At 48.1% G+C, this 17,189-nt stretch overlaps 1 protein-coding gene across 11 annotated transcripts in view; it reads left to right on the top strand.

Moving 5' to 3' along the window:
* Positions 1 to 17,189, top strand: part of SMOX (spermine oxidase) — a 66,767-nt gene that overhangs the window by 13,376 nt on the left and 36,202 nt on the right. For 9 of the 11 annotated variants that reach the window (XM_073792711.1, XM_073792712.1, XM_073792713.1 and 6 more), the window contains 3 exons: positions 8,800 to 9,033; positions 11,225 to 11,302; positions 12,594 to 12,820. In XM_073792711.1, coding sequence (XP_073648812.1) covers positions 8,826 to 9,033; positions 11,225 to 11,302; positions 12,594 to 12,820 — 513 coding nt within the window. In that variant the 5' untranslated portion in view covers positions 8,800 to 8,825. The remainder of the gene's footprint in view (positions 1 to 8,799; positions 9,034 to 11,224; positions 11,303 to 12,593; positions 12,821 to 17,189) is intronic. The other 2 variants (XM_004321540.4, XM_073792709.1) reach the window with 1 other exon arrangement.

Here is a 17,189-nt window from a genome sequence, read left to right as displayed (position 1 = left end):
TAACAAACTACCCCAAAACTTAGTAGTTTAAAATGACAATAAACAGTTATTATCCTCATAGTTTCTGTGGGTCAGGAATTTGGAAGCAGTTTAGTTGTTTCTGGTTTGAGATCTCTTAGGAGGTTGCAGTCAAGGTGATGGCTGGGAGTGCAGTCATCAGAAGGCTTCACTGGGGCTGGTGGATTTGCTTCCAGGGTGGTTCAGTCACATGCTTAGCAGGATGGTTTGGCTGATGGTAGGACTCAGTTCCTTGCCTCTCAGTGGGCTTATGTGGGTTTCTTCACAACATGGTGATTAGCTTCCCCTCTTGTAAGCAGTCTAACAGAGCAAGGTGGAAGCCACAGTGTGTATTATGCCCTAGTTTTGAAAGTCACACTCCATATTTCTACAATATCCTATTGGCTACACAGATCAGCTTGGGAGGGGACTGTAGGGCATGAGTACCATGAGGGGAGGATCATTGAGGGCCATCTTGGAGGCTGGTGACCATACAGGTTGTCCTGTTTTTGCAGTTTCAGCCTCACAGACCTTGCCTGGATGGAGCAAGTGCCCCCAGTAAGTGGTGTGGCCCTTCTCTCTTACTTCTCTATTCCTCCCCGTCATCAGACCATAGCAGTGCCACTGTGGGGTGGTGTAGTTCTGAGGCCTGGAGGTCTTGCTTTGGAGTCATCATGCAGGAGGGTCTGTGACCTCTCTACTGGCTGGATTTCCCATCCCCACCCATGTCTGATGTCCTGGCCCAGCCATCCCTGTGGTGACCCCGGTAGTGTGCAGACTTAGGCCTGTAGGAAAGCTAATATAAAAACCATTGCTGCTACGTGCCTGGCTCTGGGCTAAGCACTCTGCATTGTCACACTCAACCCTGTGAGGCAGGGACTCTTTATCCCCATTCTAATGATGAAGAAACTGAGGCTCAGGTCACTCATCTAAAAAGTTGTGGAGCCTCAAACCCCTGGTATTCAAAAACAAGGGCCTGTATGAAAACCATGGTGCAATAAGGTATTCCCAAAGGAGGAGGCTATTTAGCAAGCTGAGTCATCAAGGGAAACATAAGGGAAGTGTGTGTGTGTGTGTGTGTGTGTGTGTGTGTGTGTGTGTGTGAGAGAGAGAGAGAGAGAGAGAGAGAGAGAGAGAGAGAAAGACTAAAGGGAGGTGGGGAGAGAGGGAAAGGGAGAGAGAGAGAGGAAGAAAGGTGTCTTCCTGGGGTTCCCCAGGGGCCATGGTGACTTGGGTGCTTCAGAAGAGGGCTGGTATGGTCTTGAGGCTGGTTTTCTCTCTCCAGATTCAGCCTTTCCCAGGGTAGTGAGTGACTGTGTGTACCATCTCCCATCAGCCCTCCGCTGCTCATGGCCTGATTTGATGTCACTAAGGGCAGTCTCACACCAATGTAGTCACTGGCATAGTAACCAGTTCTGTGGTCTCTTACATTTCTGTGGTTCATGACTTCCTAGGGGGGCGGGTTTAGAGTTTGGGTGTCACATCCTGCTCAGAGGGAGGGAATACAGGCCATGAGTTCTCATCCTAAGGATTGCTAAAGGGAGCCACAGTGAAACCTGTTCCTTTAGGACTTTGCTGAGGAAAAGGAAACTGGCTAATAGGGTCTGGGGTCAGGGCTGGCCTCATTCAAGGTAGGGGTGACTGTTCCCATTCTACAGATGGGGTGACTGAAGCTCAGGTGCTAATGAACTCACCCAAGGGAATGGTGGTTAGGGACAAAAGCTGCTGTCTGGGCAATTTCATCTTCTCCAGGAGTGGCAGCCATCATGTCAGACCCCTGACCTCTCTCTGGGCTGAGGGAGCGTGGGCTGTGCCTGCCTCTGGAAGATCTGGGATCTAAGGGGAAGAATGTGGGCCTTGCTTGCAGAGAGGTGACCTGGCCAGTTAGGACCTCTGTGTGCAGACACACACAAAGATGGGAAACCAGGGCATGCATGGATCAGAGATGGAAGCTGAGCTGGTGGGGCTGGCCCAGATTTTGAAAGGTTCATAGGAGATGCTTAGATGACTAGTACCTGATCTGATCTATTGTCAGAGCGTGATCCATTCATTTTTGCTGAAGGTGGATGGCATCTCTAGGATGGAGTTTGGGATAAAGCTCTTTGGGTGTGAGTATGGGGGCAGGAATGCAGTCCTGGACTCTGCCCTGGTCCATCTGCACCTCTGTTTCTCTCTCCACTGCCAGCTGAGCTTTATGCCCATCAGAAAGACCCAACCCTTTCTCTGACTTCTGTCCATGCTTTCTTCCCCTCCTCCACCCTCACTCAGGTAATCTCCAGTTTCTGTCTCTGCAGGCAGCTATAAGCTGGGGGTCCTGAAACAATTCACTCAGGTCTATCCCACCTTGCAGAGCATCAAGGGGAACAGAAGCCAGCCAGAGCACTCACCTCTCCAGGAATACCTTCCCCTCCTGCCCACCAGTGCCTTTGTGGGCCATGCCTTTGGCTCTGGCCTCCCCTCCCTCAAACACTGAGTTTAGGGCTGTCTTTTTCCATGCAATACAGGCTCCCCACTTCTCTTCTGAAAAAGGCTTACAAAGCCTTTTAAAATTGTGTTTTTAGGGACTTTACGCATCTGGTTGCAGGGAACAGGTGTGGGTAATAAAGACATTGTGCTTGGAGAAAAGTCTAAGTGCCAGGAAGGAAGATGGGGCCCCTAGAGCCCCTTCCTCATGTCGGCCTGTGAGGGCCAGAGAACATTGCTGGCTGGAGGGCTCTGCAGAACGAGGCCCCCGTGCCTTGTCTCTTTTATTGATTGAGCTTAGGGTTGGCTAACGGCCACTGTATCTGATGCCTACTCCCCACCCCTTCTCTGGCCAAGACTGGTGGGATGGTCAGGCTGAGTCAGGGTTGGGGGTCAGTCAAACACAGGCTGTGGGATAGTCTGACTGATGTCAATATCAAGGTCCACTCTGATATTAGGGTTGGGGCCAAGGTTGAGGCTGGAGTCTAAGCTCAGGTGAAGACTTGGGTTCTTTTACACATGAAATGGAGCTCTGGGTCCTGGGACAGGTGGCTCCCTCCTCCGTACTAGTCATTTTGGGGATTATCCTCCCTCTCCCTGCCACTCTGAGGGGGCCCTGGCAGGTGGCCACACCTTTTACCTGTGCTATCATTTAATTCTCCCAGCAGTCCCACCAGGTAGCTGTATCCCCATTTTACAGATGGGAAAGTTTAAAGACTGAGGGAGGCAGGCAGTTAAGCATCAGACGGGGCTTAGATAACTACGTCCAGGAGGCGGGGTACAGATGCTGTGTCCTTGGGGTGAGTTCAGAGGTATTGGCCAGGTGAGGCCCAGAGAAGGGAAGACACTGGTCTGGGGTCACCTGCCAAGAGAGACTGAGCTGGGGCCCGAATCCAGGTCTCTGGGCTCCCAGGCCAATGTTCTCTCCCTTCCCCCTGTGCCTTCTGGGCTGACAGGCTGCTCCTGCCCTGTCCCCATGTTTATCCACCCCAATCTACCTTCCGTGGCTGGCCAGGCCTGGCCCAGAAATCCGACTTCTTTCACTTCCTGGCTGACTGGCCTGGGTGAGGAAGACTGGGAGGGTCTGGCTGGGAGGAGTTCAGGCTCAGTCTCTCCTTGGGTTTTACGGGTGGGAGGAGCCTCATGGGCAGACACAGAGTCCCTTTGTCTGGGCCACTCTGCAAAGCAGCTGGTATGGGATTTCTGGGCGTTTTTTACATTTGAAGAATAATTGCATTGTCTGGGGGGGTCCTCGAGAATCCAAATCTGCAGCCCCACCCCCCGCCCCCAAACTGCCAGGCAGTCCAGAGAGATTCCTCAGGACCAGTACCCCAGCTTCCCTCCCCCTCCCTTCCTCCTGTTAGAAGCCTGAGGCAGAGAGGGATTCCTTCAGGGAAACTGAGGTTGGGTTGCTGCCCTAGGGCACTAGGAGTATCTGTTGGGAGGTGACACTTGTAAGTCCCTGATGGGGAAGGTGCAGGTGGCCCCCAAAGCCCTGGACAGAGCTCACATGAACAAATGTGTGGCTTGGAGGAGAGAAGCCTGCTTATTGGAAAGGGTGGGCCCATTTTTTTTTAATTAATTTTTTTTGGTCACACCATGCGGCATGTGGGATTTTATTAGTTCGCTGACCAGGGATCCAACTCGTGCCCCTTGCGTTGGAAGCACAGAGTCTTAACCACCGGACTGCTAGGGAAGTCCTGGGATGGGCCCATTTTAGAGTGCTTCAGCTGTTGGAGTCTGGACCCTAAGGTCCAGGTGGGCTAAATACCTTGGCCATACTCTTCTCTGGGAAATGGTCATTTATCCTGGAGTGACCTTGGGGAAAGGACAGGGAGACAGACATATTTGGGAGTAGGCGGTGTTCAGAAGGGAGCCAAGGATGGGCAGACTTCTTTTGTTTCTTCTGAGGGGCAACTCTGGAAGGGTATGGGGCACCTGGGAGGCTGGGCCCCTTGTGGCATTGTTTTTGTTGTAGTGGTCAGTGTTAAGGAGGGAAGTGACCTGCTGATTGCCTGATGAACTGAAGTGGACTCCAACACTGAGGAGGAAGGGGTGTCCTGCACCAACCTGGGCCACTGACCCTTCTTGTGATTCACTCCCAGGGCCTCCTAATCTTCATCCATCCTTCTTTGGTGACCCTGCCATGGGACAGGACCTTTCTTCCCTCTTCTTTCCCTGCTGCCTTCTTTCCAATTTGGCTTCTTGGGCAGGTTCAGTCAGGGTAGTGTTGGCTCTGGCCTGCAGGGGGAGGTGGTGGCCTGCAGGCCAGAGAAGTGGGGGTGGGGGTGGGGGTGGAGCGGGGTGGGGTAAGGGTGGGAGGCAGTGGGGCATTTGGGCATGTTGAATGGGGGTGGACCTGATTTCTTGAAGCTGCTAGGCATGGCCTGCCTGGGGACACAGTGGCCCCAGCCTCCCACCCCTATTTTGCCTTGGAAACAGGAGCAAGTAGGCAAGTGTCTGTTGCCCTGTGCCTCCCTCCTCCCCCTCCCTGCCTGGCTGAGCCAACACTTTTTTCTTCTCTCCTTTATCTGCTCAAAAAAGTTCAGGGTGTTCTGTTTCTCCTGTGCATACAGATCAAGGAGGGGGATGTTATTTATTTATTTAATTTACTGAAGGCAAGAGAAGGACAGGGAGGCACCAAGGAACATTAAGTGATTCTTCTTAGGCATTTTCTCATAAGATTAAAAAAATTCCAAAGGAAGAGATGACACAAACCAACAGAAGACAAATGTGCCCCCCCCCCCGCCCCGCATCCTGAGATAAGAGGGCCCAAAACTCCAGTTCAGCATTTAGCTGAGGGCCCAGCACACAGTGGGTGTTGCTACATACAGTTTTCTCTCTTCCATTCAGTTTGGACCCCAGGGTACATTGGCCCCATGGGCCATTATGGGAGACCATGAGGCAGATGCCTCATTTTTGCCATCTGTGGACTGTGCATGTGGTTTCTCTGGCTTCTTGCGGGAGACCCAGGGGTTGACAGGCTCATCTGGGACAAGGCCTGCGGAGAGACAGAACTATGGGGTTAGCAGTGAGGGCCAGGGGAATAGGTGACCTATATGGTCCCTGTTTACTTGCTCCCACCATGGCACCATATGTGTGATGTCTCTTTGAGTTGAAGGTCTCTAATATGTTGGGAACTTGGGGTTCTTTCTGTGTTCATCTTAAAGGCAGACTGCGTGCCTGCATTTCCCACAATCCATTCCTGAAGCCTGTACTAAAGGCAGTGTATTCATAATTTAGCTACAGAACTTTACAAATGATTTTCCCGCACAAGGCTCTTAAAAATGCTGACAGTCTCTTGACATCCATATAGGGCCTTATTTAACTGTCACATAATGCAGTTAGGACAAGCTGGGCCACTTCAGAGAGAAGGAAAGGGAGGCTGGGAAGCCAGGAAGTTCAGGTAGCCCCCTGGGAATGCACCACTGCCCCAAGCATTCCTTACCTCTACCCAAGGCTGCAGTTTACCCTAATCCCTGGGTTTTCATAGGTGGTGCTCCAGGGAGCCTGGGAGGTTCTGCCATGAGACCTTAGGGACCTCCGGAGGTAGCGGGAACTCCAGTTTCAACCCAGTTACACCCTGGTCTCCACAGGAGCTTTTCGAGAAGGGGTTCCACCAGTAAGGTCTGAAAACCACTGTAGCGATCCCACCCCTTTACTGTGTAAAAGTGGTTGTTTTGGGGAGGGCCGCCTCAGGCTGGGGGTGGGACTGGAGGCCTAGAGAGCAGCGCACAGGCGGAGCCCCCCAGTCCTGGGGAACTGGGGCGTGGGGGCGAGGTGGGCAGTCTCGACTCTGGCTTAGCATAGCAGGGTGCCCAGCTGTGGAGGCCGACAGCAGCAGCTCTTAGCTCCCTGTGTGTTTACAAACCTGACGCAGAGCACGCTCCTTGCCAGCGCCGCGGGGCGGACTCTTCCTCCCTGCTGGCCTCTGGTGCAGTCAGCCACACCCTCACCTCTAATTTTAGTCCTCTAGTCTTCCGCCAGAACCTGGGGGAGGGATGGGAAGGTGGCAGAGGGGGAGAGAAGGAAGGGTAAGGGGGAGGGGAGGTAAGGGCTTGCGCCAGCTCTGACCTCCATGCTCCCAGGAGGCCGAACAGAACATCACTGGGACGGGGGTGGGGGGTGAGGTGGACCGCAGAAGGACAGACAGACATAGGAGGGAGGAATGGGAAAGCCGGGACACAGGCTCTCCTAGAAGAAGGCAGGGATCCAGGCTGTGTGGGGAGCCCCTGCCTCTGAGGGTTTCTGGGCCTCGGGCGCCACCTTCCGGCCCTCTAGGGAACCAGTCCCGCACCGAGTTGGCCGCCCGGGGGTGGGGGTGGGGTGTAGTTTGGAGGGAGTTTGAGAGCAGGAGTGGGGTGACATTCCTGTCCGTGCCCAGGTGTGGCATCGGCAGGTGAAGTGGGCGGGGGAGGTGCAAGGAGCAGCTTCTCAGACTGAGAATATTTAGAAAAAGACCCCTTCTAAAATCTGTGATAAAAAGATGTTAGAGGTGGAGTGGAAATCTAAGTGGTCAGACCTTGAGGCGTGTGAAGGAGGAAGTTAGCGCACAGCTTTTATTTTATTTTTTATAGTGAACCAGGAATGAATATCTGAATAGTTATTGAGATGTATATGCATACATATATGCAGTGAGTGGCACAAATCCTAAGTATACAACTATGTACATTGTGTAACCACCATTCATATAAAGATACATATTCCTTCCACCCCAGAAAGTTCCCTTCTGACCCTTTTCACTCATTCCCCTCCTCCCAGTCTCTCTTCTGTCATCACAGATTCATTTTACCTCTTTATGGATTTCACGTAAATGGAGTCATACCATATGGAGCTCTTTTGTCTCTGGCTTCTTTTGTTCAATGTAATAGTGTTGAGAGTAGTTTAGTTCTGTTTATTGCTGAAGAATATTCCCTTGTATGAATATGCTACAAATAGGACAGTATATTTATCTATTCTTCTGTTGACGGACCTTTGGGATATTTGTTTTTGGTTATCATGAATAAAGCTGCTAGGAACATTCTATGTCTATTTGGTGGAGTATACCCTGTTTCTCTTGGGTGTATTCTTGCGAGTGGGACTGCTGTGTCATAGGAAGTGTTTTACTTAGCTTGATTAGGTATGGGTGACAGCTTTTTATATGCCCCCTGTCCACTGCCCAGCAGCTACTTTCCACTCACACTCACTCCCCTGTTAGGTCCTGGATACTATGGATGGTATGGGTAACTAACTGGACAGTATGCAACTTCTGCCACTGAAACCTTAGGCAGCTTGGGTCAGGAAAGGAATGCAGACAGGATCAGATCTGAGTGGCCCCTTGGGATGGCCCACAGATACCTTCAAACCCTTGTAGGCACTCCAGGAATAGAAGGGTAGCCTCTCCCAGCCCTGGGGCCAGATTCACGGACCCCCTTGGCCTCCCGTCAGCTCCCTAGGCTGGCGTCTCTGAGCAAGCTGGCTTAGCGTAACTGTCAATTTGATGTCTGGCCTCTGGTGCCACGGGTCCTCACGGTCCACTGTTTCCTGGGCTCTTCGCTGCTTTGTGGTGACTGAGAGGCTGGGTGGCCTGGGAAAAAAAACTGGAGACCTACCCAGAATAGCAGAGGTTCATTCGATACCAGCCTCGTGGCACTTTCTGGGGGGAGGGTGGGACTGTGTCCTGCCTACCAAACTGCCACCTCATTGAGGCTGTGAAAAACTAGCTGAAAGCAAGAGGAGAAGAGAAGACAGGGCAAGGGAGAGTGAGTGCCAGGGAAGGGCCAGGGGAGGGAGGGAGAGCAGAGGGTCTAGTGCAGTGTGTGCAAGTATCCTGGGGTTGGCTCCAGCACCCTGAGGTCTGTACAAGCATCCTGGGGTTCATGAGAGCATCCTGAGGTCAGTGTGAGCTGGACCACAGCAGTGGTACTGGGCTGTGCTGGGCTGTGCTAGGCGGTGTTGGTCCAGGGTTAGCAGCACCAGGATCAGTTTCTCCTGATTTTGACCTTCTTGGTCATACAAGACCAAGACTCTTGTCTTACTGACTCTTGTCTCATCCTTGGGGAAGAGGCGGTGCCTGCTAGGTTTGAGATGGGATTGATGGATTTCAGGGGTTTGGGGTGGGCTGTCAGCTCCACTTTTTGCTGAGGGGGGCCCACGGTGCATCCTCCCTGCCTGTTTCCTTCCCTGTGGCTCCCTCCCTCCTTCCCCACATCCTTTGGAGTTGGCTCTTCTTGCCCAGGTCCTCGGAAGGGCTTGAGAGGGCTCAGGGTCCCCCCTTGAAGGCAGAGCCTGTGAGCATCTCTTGGGGCAGGTGGGAAGTGAAGGCAGAGCAGGTGAGCTGTGACCCCCTGCCCCCTGCAGGTTCCTAGGAGGCGAGTGTGGACGGTATGCAAAGTTGTGAATCCAGTGGTGACAGTGCGGATGACCCTCTCAGTCGTGGCCTGCGGAGAAGGGGACAGCCTCGTGTGGTGGTGATCGGCGCCGGCTTGGCTGGCCTGGCTGCTGCCAAAGCACTTCTGGAGCAGGGCTTTACGGATGTCACTGTGCTTGAGGCTTCCACCCGCATTGGTGGCCGCGTACAGAGTGTGAAGCTTGGTAAGTGCCTCAGTTCACCTCAGTCCAGTCATCTCCTAAGGTCACTTCTTATCTCCCAGTGCCCTGACCTAGCCTGAAATCTCGTTATTTTATCTTCTTCCCGGGGGTTAGTGTTCTATCATGCATGCTGCCTGGGCATTTTCCCTTCCTTTGCCCCTCTCAGCACCCTTCTGAGGTGGGCAGGATGGGGCTCTGGCCTCTATCTTTGGAACACGATCTAGAGTTCACAGTGTTTAGGAGGGAAAGGACACCCAGGACCAAACTTCGCAGTGGGTAGACTGGTTTCTATTTCACAAGAAGGGGAATTCTGCAAGTTTCTATTAGTTGTTAACTTTTGAGTATGAATTAGTGTTATCATGACTGAGCGCTAGCCCTGGGACAATAGGAGGTAAGGGCAATGGAGGTGGAAGAAGACTTTGGGCCTCCTTGTGAGTGATGGGCAGGTCTTAGGATTGTCGAGGAGGAGGGTCTCTCCAGGTTGCAGAGAAATAAGGCCTCTGCAGAAAGCAGCCAGATAAGAGACATACCCTAGGGCTGGGCAGGTTTTGCCAGGGGTCCTAGAGGGTGGGAAATTGCCTGAAATGCAGGTAGAAGTCAGAGGGGTTTCCCATCCAGGGGGTCTGACCATGAAAATGGCCCAGTGGGACCACTCATGGTGGCCTGGAGTGTGTGGGCTACACTGACCCTCCAGAGGATTTTGTGTCTGTTGCTACATGGGCAGCAAGGCCAAGCAGATTCTGTGTGCTTACTTTTGATGAATGGGGCAATTGGCTCAGAGAAGTAGGTGGACAGACTTAGAATAAGCAGAGGTTGAGGAGCAACCTTCTCTCTTCTTTCAAAAACTTTGATCACATTAAAAGTCTTCCCTTAGAGTATTTCCTGGAAGGTGTATGTGAAATTATGTCTGTCTTCCCCTGGCACACACAGGAGTATGTGTTGGCAGTGAGGATGAAAGTGCAGTCCAAGGCATGTGCAAACCTGGGGACAGCCAGCTGGGAAGCCCTGAGACTCTTTGCTCAACACCTGATTGGCTGACTAGGAGCCTTAGGGATGGGATGGCTCCATTTGTGGTTCTTGAATCTTGATAAGACATTCAGGGTCTGACATAAAAGCAGAAGACGGGAGGACAAACAGCCCAGTTTCAGTGGTAGTTGGCAGCCGAGACGTGCTGTGCAGGGAAGTGATTGTAGAAGGGAGGGAGGTGGAAAGGATGGGGCTGCAGGAGGCTGAGGGGATGCACATGGCAGGAAGCCTTCCTCAGAGGGGAGGGAGCTTGGGTGGACCTCAGGTGATGAGGGGAGTTGGCTAGGTAGTGAAAAGAAGGAAGGGGGTAATTGCACACATGGAATTGCACACATGATATATGTGAAGAATCAGATCAAGGCAGACCCTGCCAGGATACGGGAGAGCAAATCCAGGCAAGGGCGTATGTGTGTGTGTTGTGTGTGCAGACACCCAGGGCTGAAAGCCCAGGCTGCAGTTGGACCTGCAGCAGTGTGAGATGCTAGCTGTGAATCCCGGTGGTAAGGGCAGCGGCGATGACCAGAAGCCCCAAGGACACCGTGAGGTAGATGTGGAGATGGTGCCTGGTACCCTTTGGATGCAGGATGTAACAAGGATGACAAAGGTGAGAGGCCTGTGGGAGAGGGCAGGAAACATCCTCAGACTGAGGTGTACTCTGGGCTACCCCACCTCCTTGTAAAGCTTGGGGGATGGAGTGGAGCACTGACCTTGCTGCTGACCTTGAGCTGCTCACCTCGTTCCTGCTTATGCCTGGATACCCCATGCCTGGACATCACTGCCCGGTGACTATGACTTGGAGCTCCCTGGTGTACCCTGGGGAGGGTACAGGCCCCTTTTGCTCCTATTGGGAGCTCAAACCAGGCAAAAGACCTTGGGGAGCCTGAGGCTCTAAAGGAGAATTAGTAATAAATGTCCCCAGTGCCCCCCACCCCCACCCCCCAGGAACCCCGTGGAGGAAGAAGGGCACTGGGTTTCTAGCTTTTCGTGCCTTCTGGTCTGCCCACTTTCCCTGGACAAAGGGACCCACACACTCCTGCCTCTGATTCCAGAGTCACCAGGAAATTCTGTCTTGCTGGCTGTGGCTTGAGGTTGATTGTGTTTTCTCTTGCTCTGTGTTTGGCACATAGATGCACACAGAGCTTTTCTTTCTTTTTTTTTTTTTTTTAAGTAACTGATGGTTTAATTAGAAGCAGCCCAGGAAAGAGAAGACACAAAAAAGAGAAATGCCCAGTTCCTGGGGTGAGGGGTGAGTGTTGTCTGTTATAGTGTATTAGATAACTATTGCTGCATTAACAGACCACCCTAAAATGTAGTGGCTTAAAACAACATCATTTTATTTGCTGATATTCTGTGGCTCCAGAAATTTGGGTTTCTCTTCATGGTGGTCACAGTCTAGAGAGTGGAAGCCACACGGTGTCTTGAGGCCTAGGCTCTGAAACCACAAACATTGCTTTCATTGCATTCTGTTAATCAAAGCAAGTCACAAGCCAAGCCCAGAGTCAAGGGGTGCGGAAAGACTCCATCTCTTGATGGCAGGACTGTCAAAGTCACATTGCAAAGGGCCATGTGTGTAAGGATAGGAGGGATTATTGTGACCATCTTGGCAAAAAAGTTACCACACATGATGTCTTGAATCAGGCCTCCAAAAACAAAACGAAACACCAAAAAATGTTCCTGTTTTCCTTTCATTGTTTCAGCTTCCCTGGGAGCTAGGCAAGGGAGGAGACAAATGTATCACAGCATGCAGCATGAGAAAAGGAAACTGAGGCCCAGAAGAGGAAATAGGCACAGGCACAGTGACAACTTGCCTCAGAGCATCTGATACCTTGGCTATGGATGGGGTGGTAAAATGAGCCACCAGCCCTGTCCCAACTGGGCCCAGGAGTTTCCCTCTGCCCCAGTCAGACTCTTAGGGTTCTGCCACCTGTGCCATAGGATGAGAAAGCTTAGTTTTCTCCAGAAGTCTGTTTTAGACTGCCTTGGGGAGGAGTCTTCCAAACTGGAATGTTTGCCTTCTTTCTTCTGCCCCAGACTGTGTTGGGAGGTGACCATTTTCCATCTGGCAGAGTGGCTTAGACTCTTGGGCCACTGGATTTTGAGGAATTGGAATAAGACCAAATGGGGACCTTGGGTCTGGAAGGCTGGACCTCCTCACTGGGTATTTCAAGGATCCTTGCTCCCCTCACTGGGCCCATTGTACCCACTGGTACCCATAGAAGTTCTCCTGAGGAGGAGGAGAGGTCTGTTGTCTGGTGTTATCTTAGGAGAGTCTTCTAATTATTCCAGTGAGATGACTTGGTGTCAGATCATAGAGTTATTCAGGGTAGAAGTTAGCTATAAAGTAGAATCCATTTTGTGCCACATGTGGTTTCTGCTGAGATATTTTCACTGAAGATTTTGGTTCGTTGCTAGAGCGGTACCTAATCCCCTTCCTTCCCCCTGTTGTTGGGGATGGAAGGATCCTCTTGGAGGAAGGAGGGTGAGGCAGTGTTCTGGCTCTCTTCCTTGCCCCTATAAGAGCCTATTGTCGCCATCAGGACACGCCACCTTTGAGCTGGGAGCCACGTGGATCCATGGCTCCCACGGGAATCCCATCTATCATCTAGCAGAAGCCAATGGCCTTCTGGAAGAGACAACTGATGGGGAGCGCAGTGTGGGCCGCATCAGCCTCTACTCCAAGAATGGCGTGGCCTGCTACCTCACCAACCATGGCTGCAGGATCCCCAAGGATGTGGTTGAGGAATTCAGTGATTTATACAACGAGGTGAGGTATTAGGGGGATAGTTGGGCACAAGGGTTTGTGGGGCAGGGAACGCCCTGGCAGTGTGTGTGTGTGTGTGGGTGTGGGTGTGTGTATGTATCAGACTTGAGGGGCCTGGGCGACCTGCTGGGGTCTTCTACGATCCTGGTCATGTCTGCACATTCTCTGGGCCCTGCATTTGGAAAATCAGGACAATCTGAGGGTAGAATGAAGACAATGAGTGGAGCAGTACTAGGTAAGAGATTAGTGATACTCATGATCAAATATTTCCCCATAAAGTCCTTAAACATCTTTTATTAGATTTATTACTAGATAAGTGGGTATGATTACTGTTGTTATTGCTCTTGGATACTCTTTTAAATGGTAATTTTAAAATACTTTATTTTCAAATTGTTCCCCGTGTATAGAATTATAACTGCATCTTTTTTTTAATTGAAGTGTAGTTGATTTACAGTATTATATTAGTTTCAGGTGTGCAGCATAGTGATTCAACATTTTTATACGTTATACTCCATTTAAAGTTATTACAAAATAATGGTTATATTTCCCTGCTGTGTGCAATATATCCGTGTTGCTTATTTATTTTATACATAGCAATTTGTATCTCTTAATCCCATACCCCTGTCTTGCCCCTCCCCACTTCCTTCTCTCCACTGGTAACCACTAGTTTGTTCTCTATATCTGAGTCTATTTCTGTTTTGTTCTGTTCAATTGTTTTATTTTGTAGATTCCACATATCAGTGATAACATAGAGTATTTGTCTTTCTCTGTCTCACTTATTTCACTAAACCTCTAGGTCCATTCATGTTGTTGCAAATGGCAGATTTTCATTCTTTTTTATGGCTGAGTAAAATTCCATTGTGTGTGTGTATATATATATTATATTATATATATAATATATATAACTATATAACTATATATTTTATATCTGTCTACCTATCTGTCTAACATCTTCTTTATCCATTCATCTGTTGATGGGCACTTAGGCTGCTCCCATAGCTTGGCTATTGTAAACAATGTTGCAGTGAACTTTGGGGTATAAATATCTCTTCAAATTAGTGTTTTCTTTTTCTGTGGATATATACCCAGGAATGGAATTGCTGGGTTATATGGTAGTTATATTTTTAATTTTTTGAGGAACATCCATACTGTTTTCCACAGTGGCTGCACCAATTTACATTCCCAGCAACAGTGCACAAGGGTTCCCTTTTCTCCACATCCTCACCAACATTTATTATTTGTGTTCTTTTTGATGATAGCTGTTCTGACAGGTGTGAGCTGATATCTCATTGTCATTTTAATTTGCATTTCTCTGATGATTAGCTGCGTTGAGCATCTTTTCATGTGCCTGTTGGCCATCTGTATAACTTCTTTGGAAAAATGTCTATTCAGATCTTCTGCCCATTTTTTTAATCGAGTTGATAGCTTTTTTGATATTGAGTTGTATGAGCTGTTTTATATATTTTGGATATTTACCCCTTATTGGTCATATCATTGGCAAATACTTTCTTCCATTCGGTAGGCTGGCTTTTTGTTTTGTTAATGGTTTCCTTTGCTGTGCAAAAACTTTTAGGTTAAATTAAATTAAATTTGTTTTTGCTTTTGTTTCTTTTGCCTTAGGAGACTGATTGAAAAAAAATTGCTACAATTTATGTCAAAGAGTGTTCTGCTTATGCTCTTCTAGGAGTTTCATTGTTTCCATTGTTACGTTTAGGTCTTTAATCCATTTTGAGTTTAGTTTTGTATATGGTGTGAGAAAGTGTTCTAATTTCAGTCTTTCACATGTGGCTGTTCAGTTTTCCCAACACCCAACACTTATTGAAGAGACACTTCCCAACACTTATTGAAGAGACTGTCTTTTTTCCATGTATATTCTGCCTCCTTTATCAAAGATTAATTGTGTGTGGGTTTATTTCTGGGCTCTCTGTTCTGTTCCATTGATCTATGTGTCTCTTTTTATGCCAGTACCATGCTGTTTTGATTGCTGTAGCTTTGTAGTATAGTCTGAAGTCAGGGAGTGTGATACCTCCAGCTTTGTTCTTTTTTCTCAAATTTCATTGACAATTTGGGACCTTTAGTGGTTCCATATAAATTTCTTTTTTTTTTCTTTTTTTTTTTTTTGCGGTACATGGGCCTCTCACTGTTGTGGCCTCTCCCGTTGCGGAGCACAGGCTCTGGACACGCAGGCTTAGTGGCCATGGCTCATGGGCCTAGCCGCTCCGTGGCATGTGGGATCTTCCTGGACTGGGGTACGAACCCGTGTCCCCTGCATCGGCAGGTGGACTCTCAACCACTGCGCCACCAGGGAAGCCCTCCATATAAATTTTAAGATTATTTTTTCTAGTTATGTGCAAAATGTCATGGGTATTTATAACTGATTTTTATTTATTGATTTTAGCTACCTTGCTAAATTATTATTTTAACTCTAATACTATATCTATTAATATACCACATTAATTTATGTTCTAATGGTATTTTGGAATTTTATGTGTATAATCCTATATACCAAAAGAATGAGAATTTTGCTTTTTCCTTTCTAATCCTCAGACCAGCGTTGTCCAATAGAATTTTCCACGATAATGAAGATGTTTTAGACATCTATCCAGTTTGGCAGTCACTAGCCACATGTGGCCTTTGAGCTCTTGAAATGTAGCTAGTAATACTGAGAAACTAAATGCTTAATTTAATTTTAAATTGCTATAGAGATCTAGTGGCTATTGTATTAGACAGCATAACTTAAAACTATTAATTTTTTTTTCTTGCCTTACTGCACTGTCAATCTCCAGTACAGTGTTGGATAGAAATATCAATGACACACATCCTTGTCTTATTCAGGTTTTTAAAAAGAATGTTAATATTTTTAGTAACTTTCAGTGGTGCTGTGAACTGCAAAGAACAAGCAAGGTAACATGTAGATCTTGCCTTCTGATAGCTTGTCATTTATAGTGTAATGACCCTTCACTTCAGGTCAGTAAATTGGTCAACAGCCACCTATTGTACATTTTCTATGTCTTTTGGGCATGGGAAAGGAGAAATGACTCTTGCTTTGGGGTTATCCCTGCTCAGTGGAGGGCAGGCACACTCACTGTCTTATGTGTGTGCACCCACCTAGTATGTTATGTACAATCCTATAGTGTTGTGTGTTCTCACTTCTAATATTATTATTAAGCAGGTAAGAATTAGTATTCTTCAAAGTAGACCTTCTTGGTCTACTGGGAATCAGTCACATGATTCCCATGTTATTGTTATTGATTCCCATCAATAACATGATTCCCATGTTATTGTGAGTGCTTCAAGCCTGGATGCCTCTTGAGAATGACTTTCAGGGTCCATGACTTACTTGTTCTTTTAAATATCCCTCAAAGTAGATCATCATCAACTTCTGCTTGTGGGTTTGATTTTTGAAAGCCAAGAGTGTGAGTCATGGAAAGTAGGATGGATAAAGGTGGGTTATCACTCTGGGTGGTGCTGCTTTGGGTCAGAAGGAAGAGGTGTTAATGAAGTCAAAAGAGAGATTTCCTTATATAGCTGTTAGACAGTGCTGGAGGCCATTCTGAAGAGGTGTGCTCTAAGAATGTGAAGCCTTGCCTGAGGGTGGTTTCATAATAAATATGTAGCCTCCCTCCCAAGGTGATGACTTTGAAGGGCTACTCATTTGAATGTATTATATTTGTTAACAAATAAATGAGTTTGTTCAGTAGTTAACATATAGAGCTTAATCTCTGTAGCAAGATTACCTTGATTCAAATATTGGGTTGGCTAAACAGTTCATTCGTTTTTTTCCGTAAGATGGCTCTAGTGGTACTTTGTTGTCTTTAAATTCATTCAGAACAATTTTGTTAGTTGCACGCTGATATGACAGCTGTCATATCAGCGTGCATTTAAAAAAAAACTTATCAAAATTGGTGAATTTTTATGTAGCCATTTTAATATTGAAGATGGAAGAAAAATAGCAACATTTTCAGCATATTATGCTTTATTATTTCAAGAAAGGTGAAAATGCAACTGAAACGCAAAAAAAGATGTGCAGTGTATGGAAAAGGTGCTGTGACTGATCAAACGTGTCAAAAGTGGTTTGTGAAGTTTCATGCTGGAGATTTCTTGCTGGACAATGCTCCATGGTTGGGTAGACCAGTTGAAGCTGATAGCGATCAAATCGAGACATTAATTGAGTATGATCAACGTTATACCACGCGGGAGATAGCCGACATACTCAAAATATCCAAATCAAGCAGTGAAAATCATTCGTACCAGCTTGGTTATGTGAATCACTTTGATGTTTGGGTTCCACAAAAGTTAAGCGAAAAAACCTTCTTGACTGTATTTCTGCATGTGATTCTGTACTTAAACATAATGAAAATGGTCCGTTTTT

This window comes from Tursiops truncatus, chromosome 15 (assembly GCF_011762595.2).
Source record: "Tursiops truncatus isolate mTurTru1 chromosome 15, mTurTru1.mat.Y, whole genome shotgun sequence".
Lineage (NCBI taxonomy): Eukaryota > Metazoa > Chordata > Mammalia > Artiodactyla > Delphinidae > Tursiops > Tursiops truncatus.
This window is presented reverse-complemented; position numbering and strand designations above follow the sequence as displayed.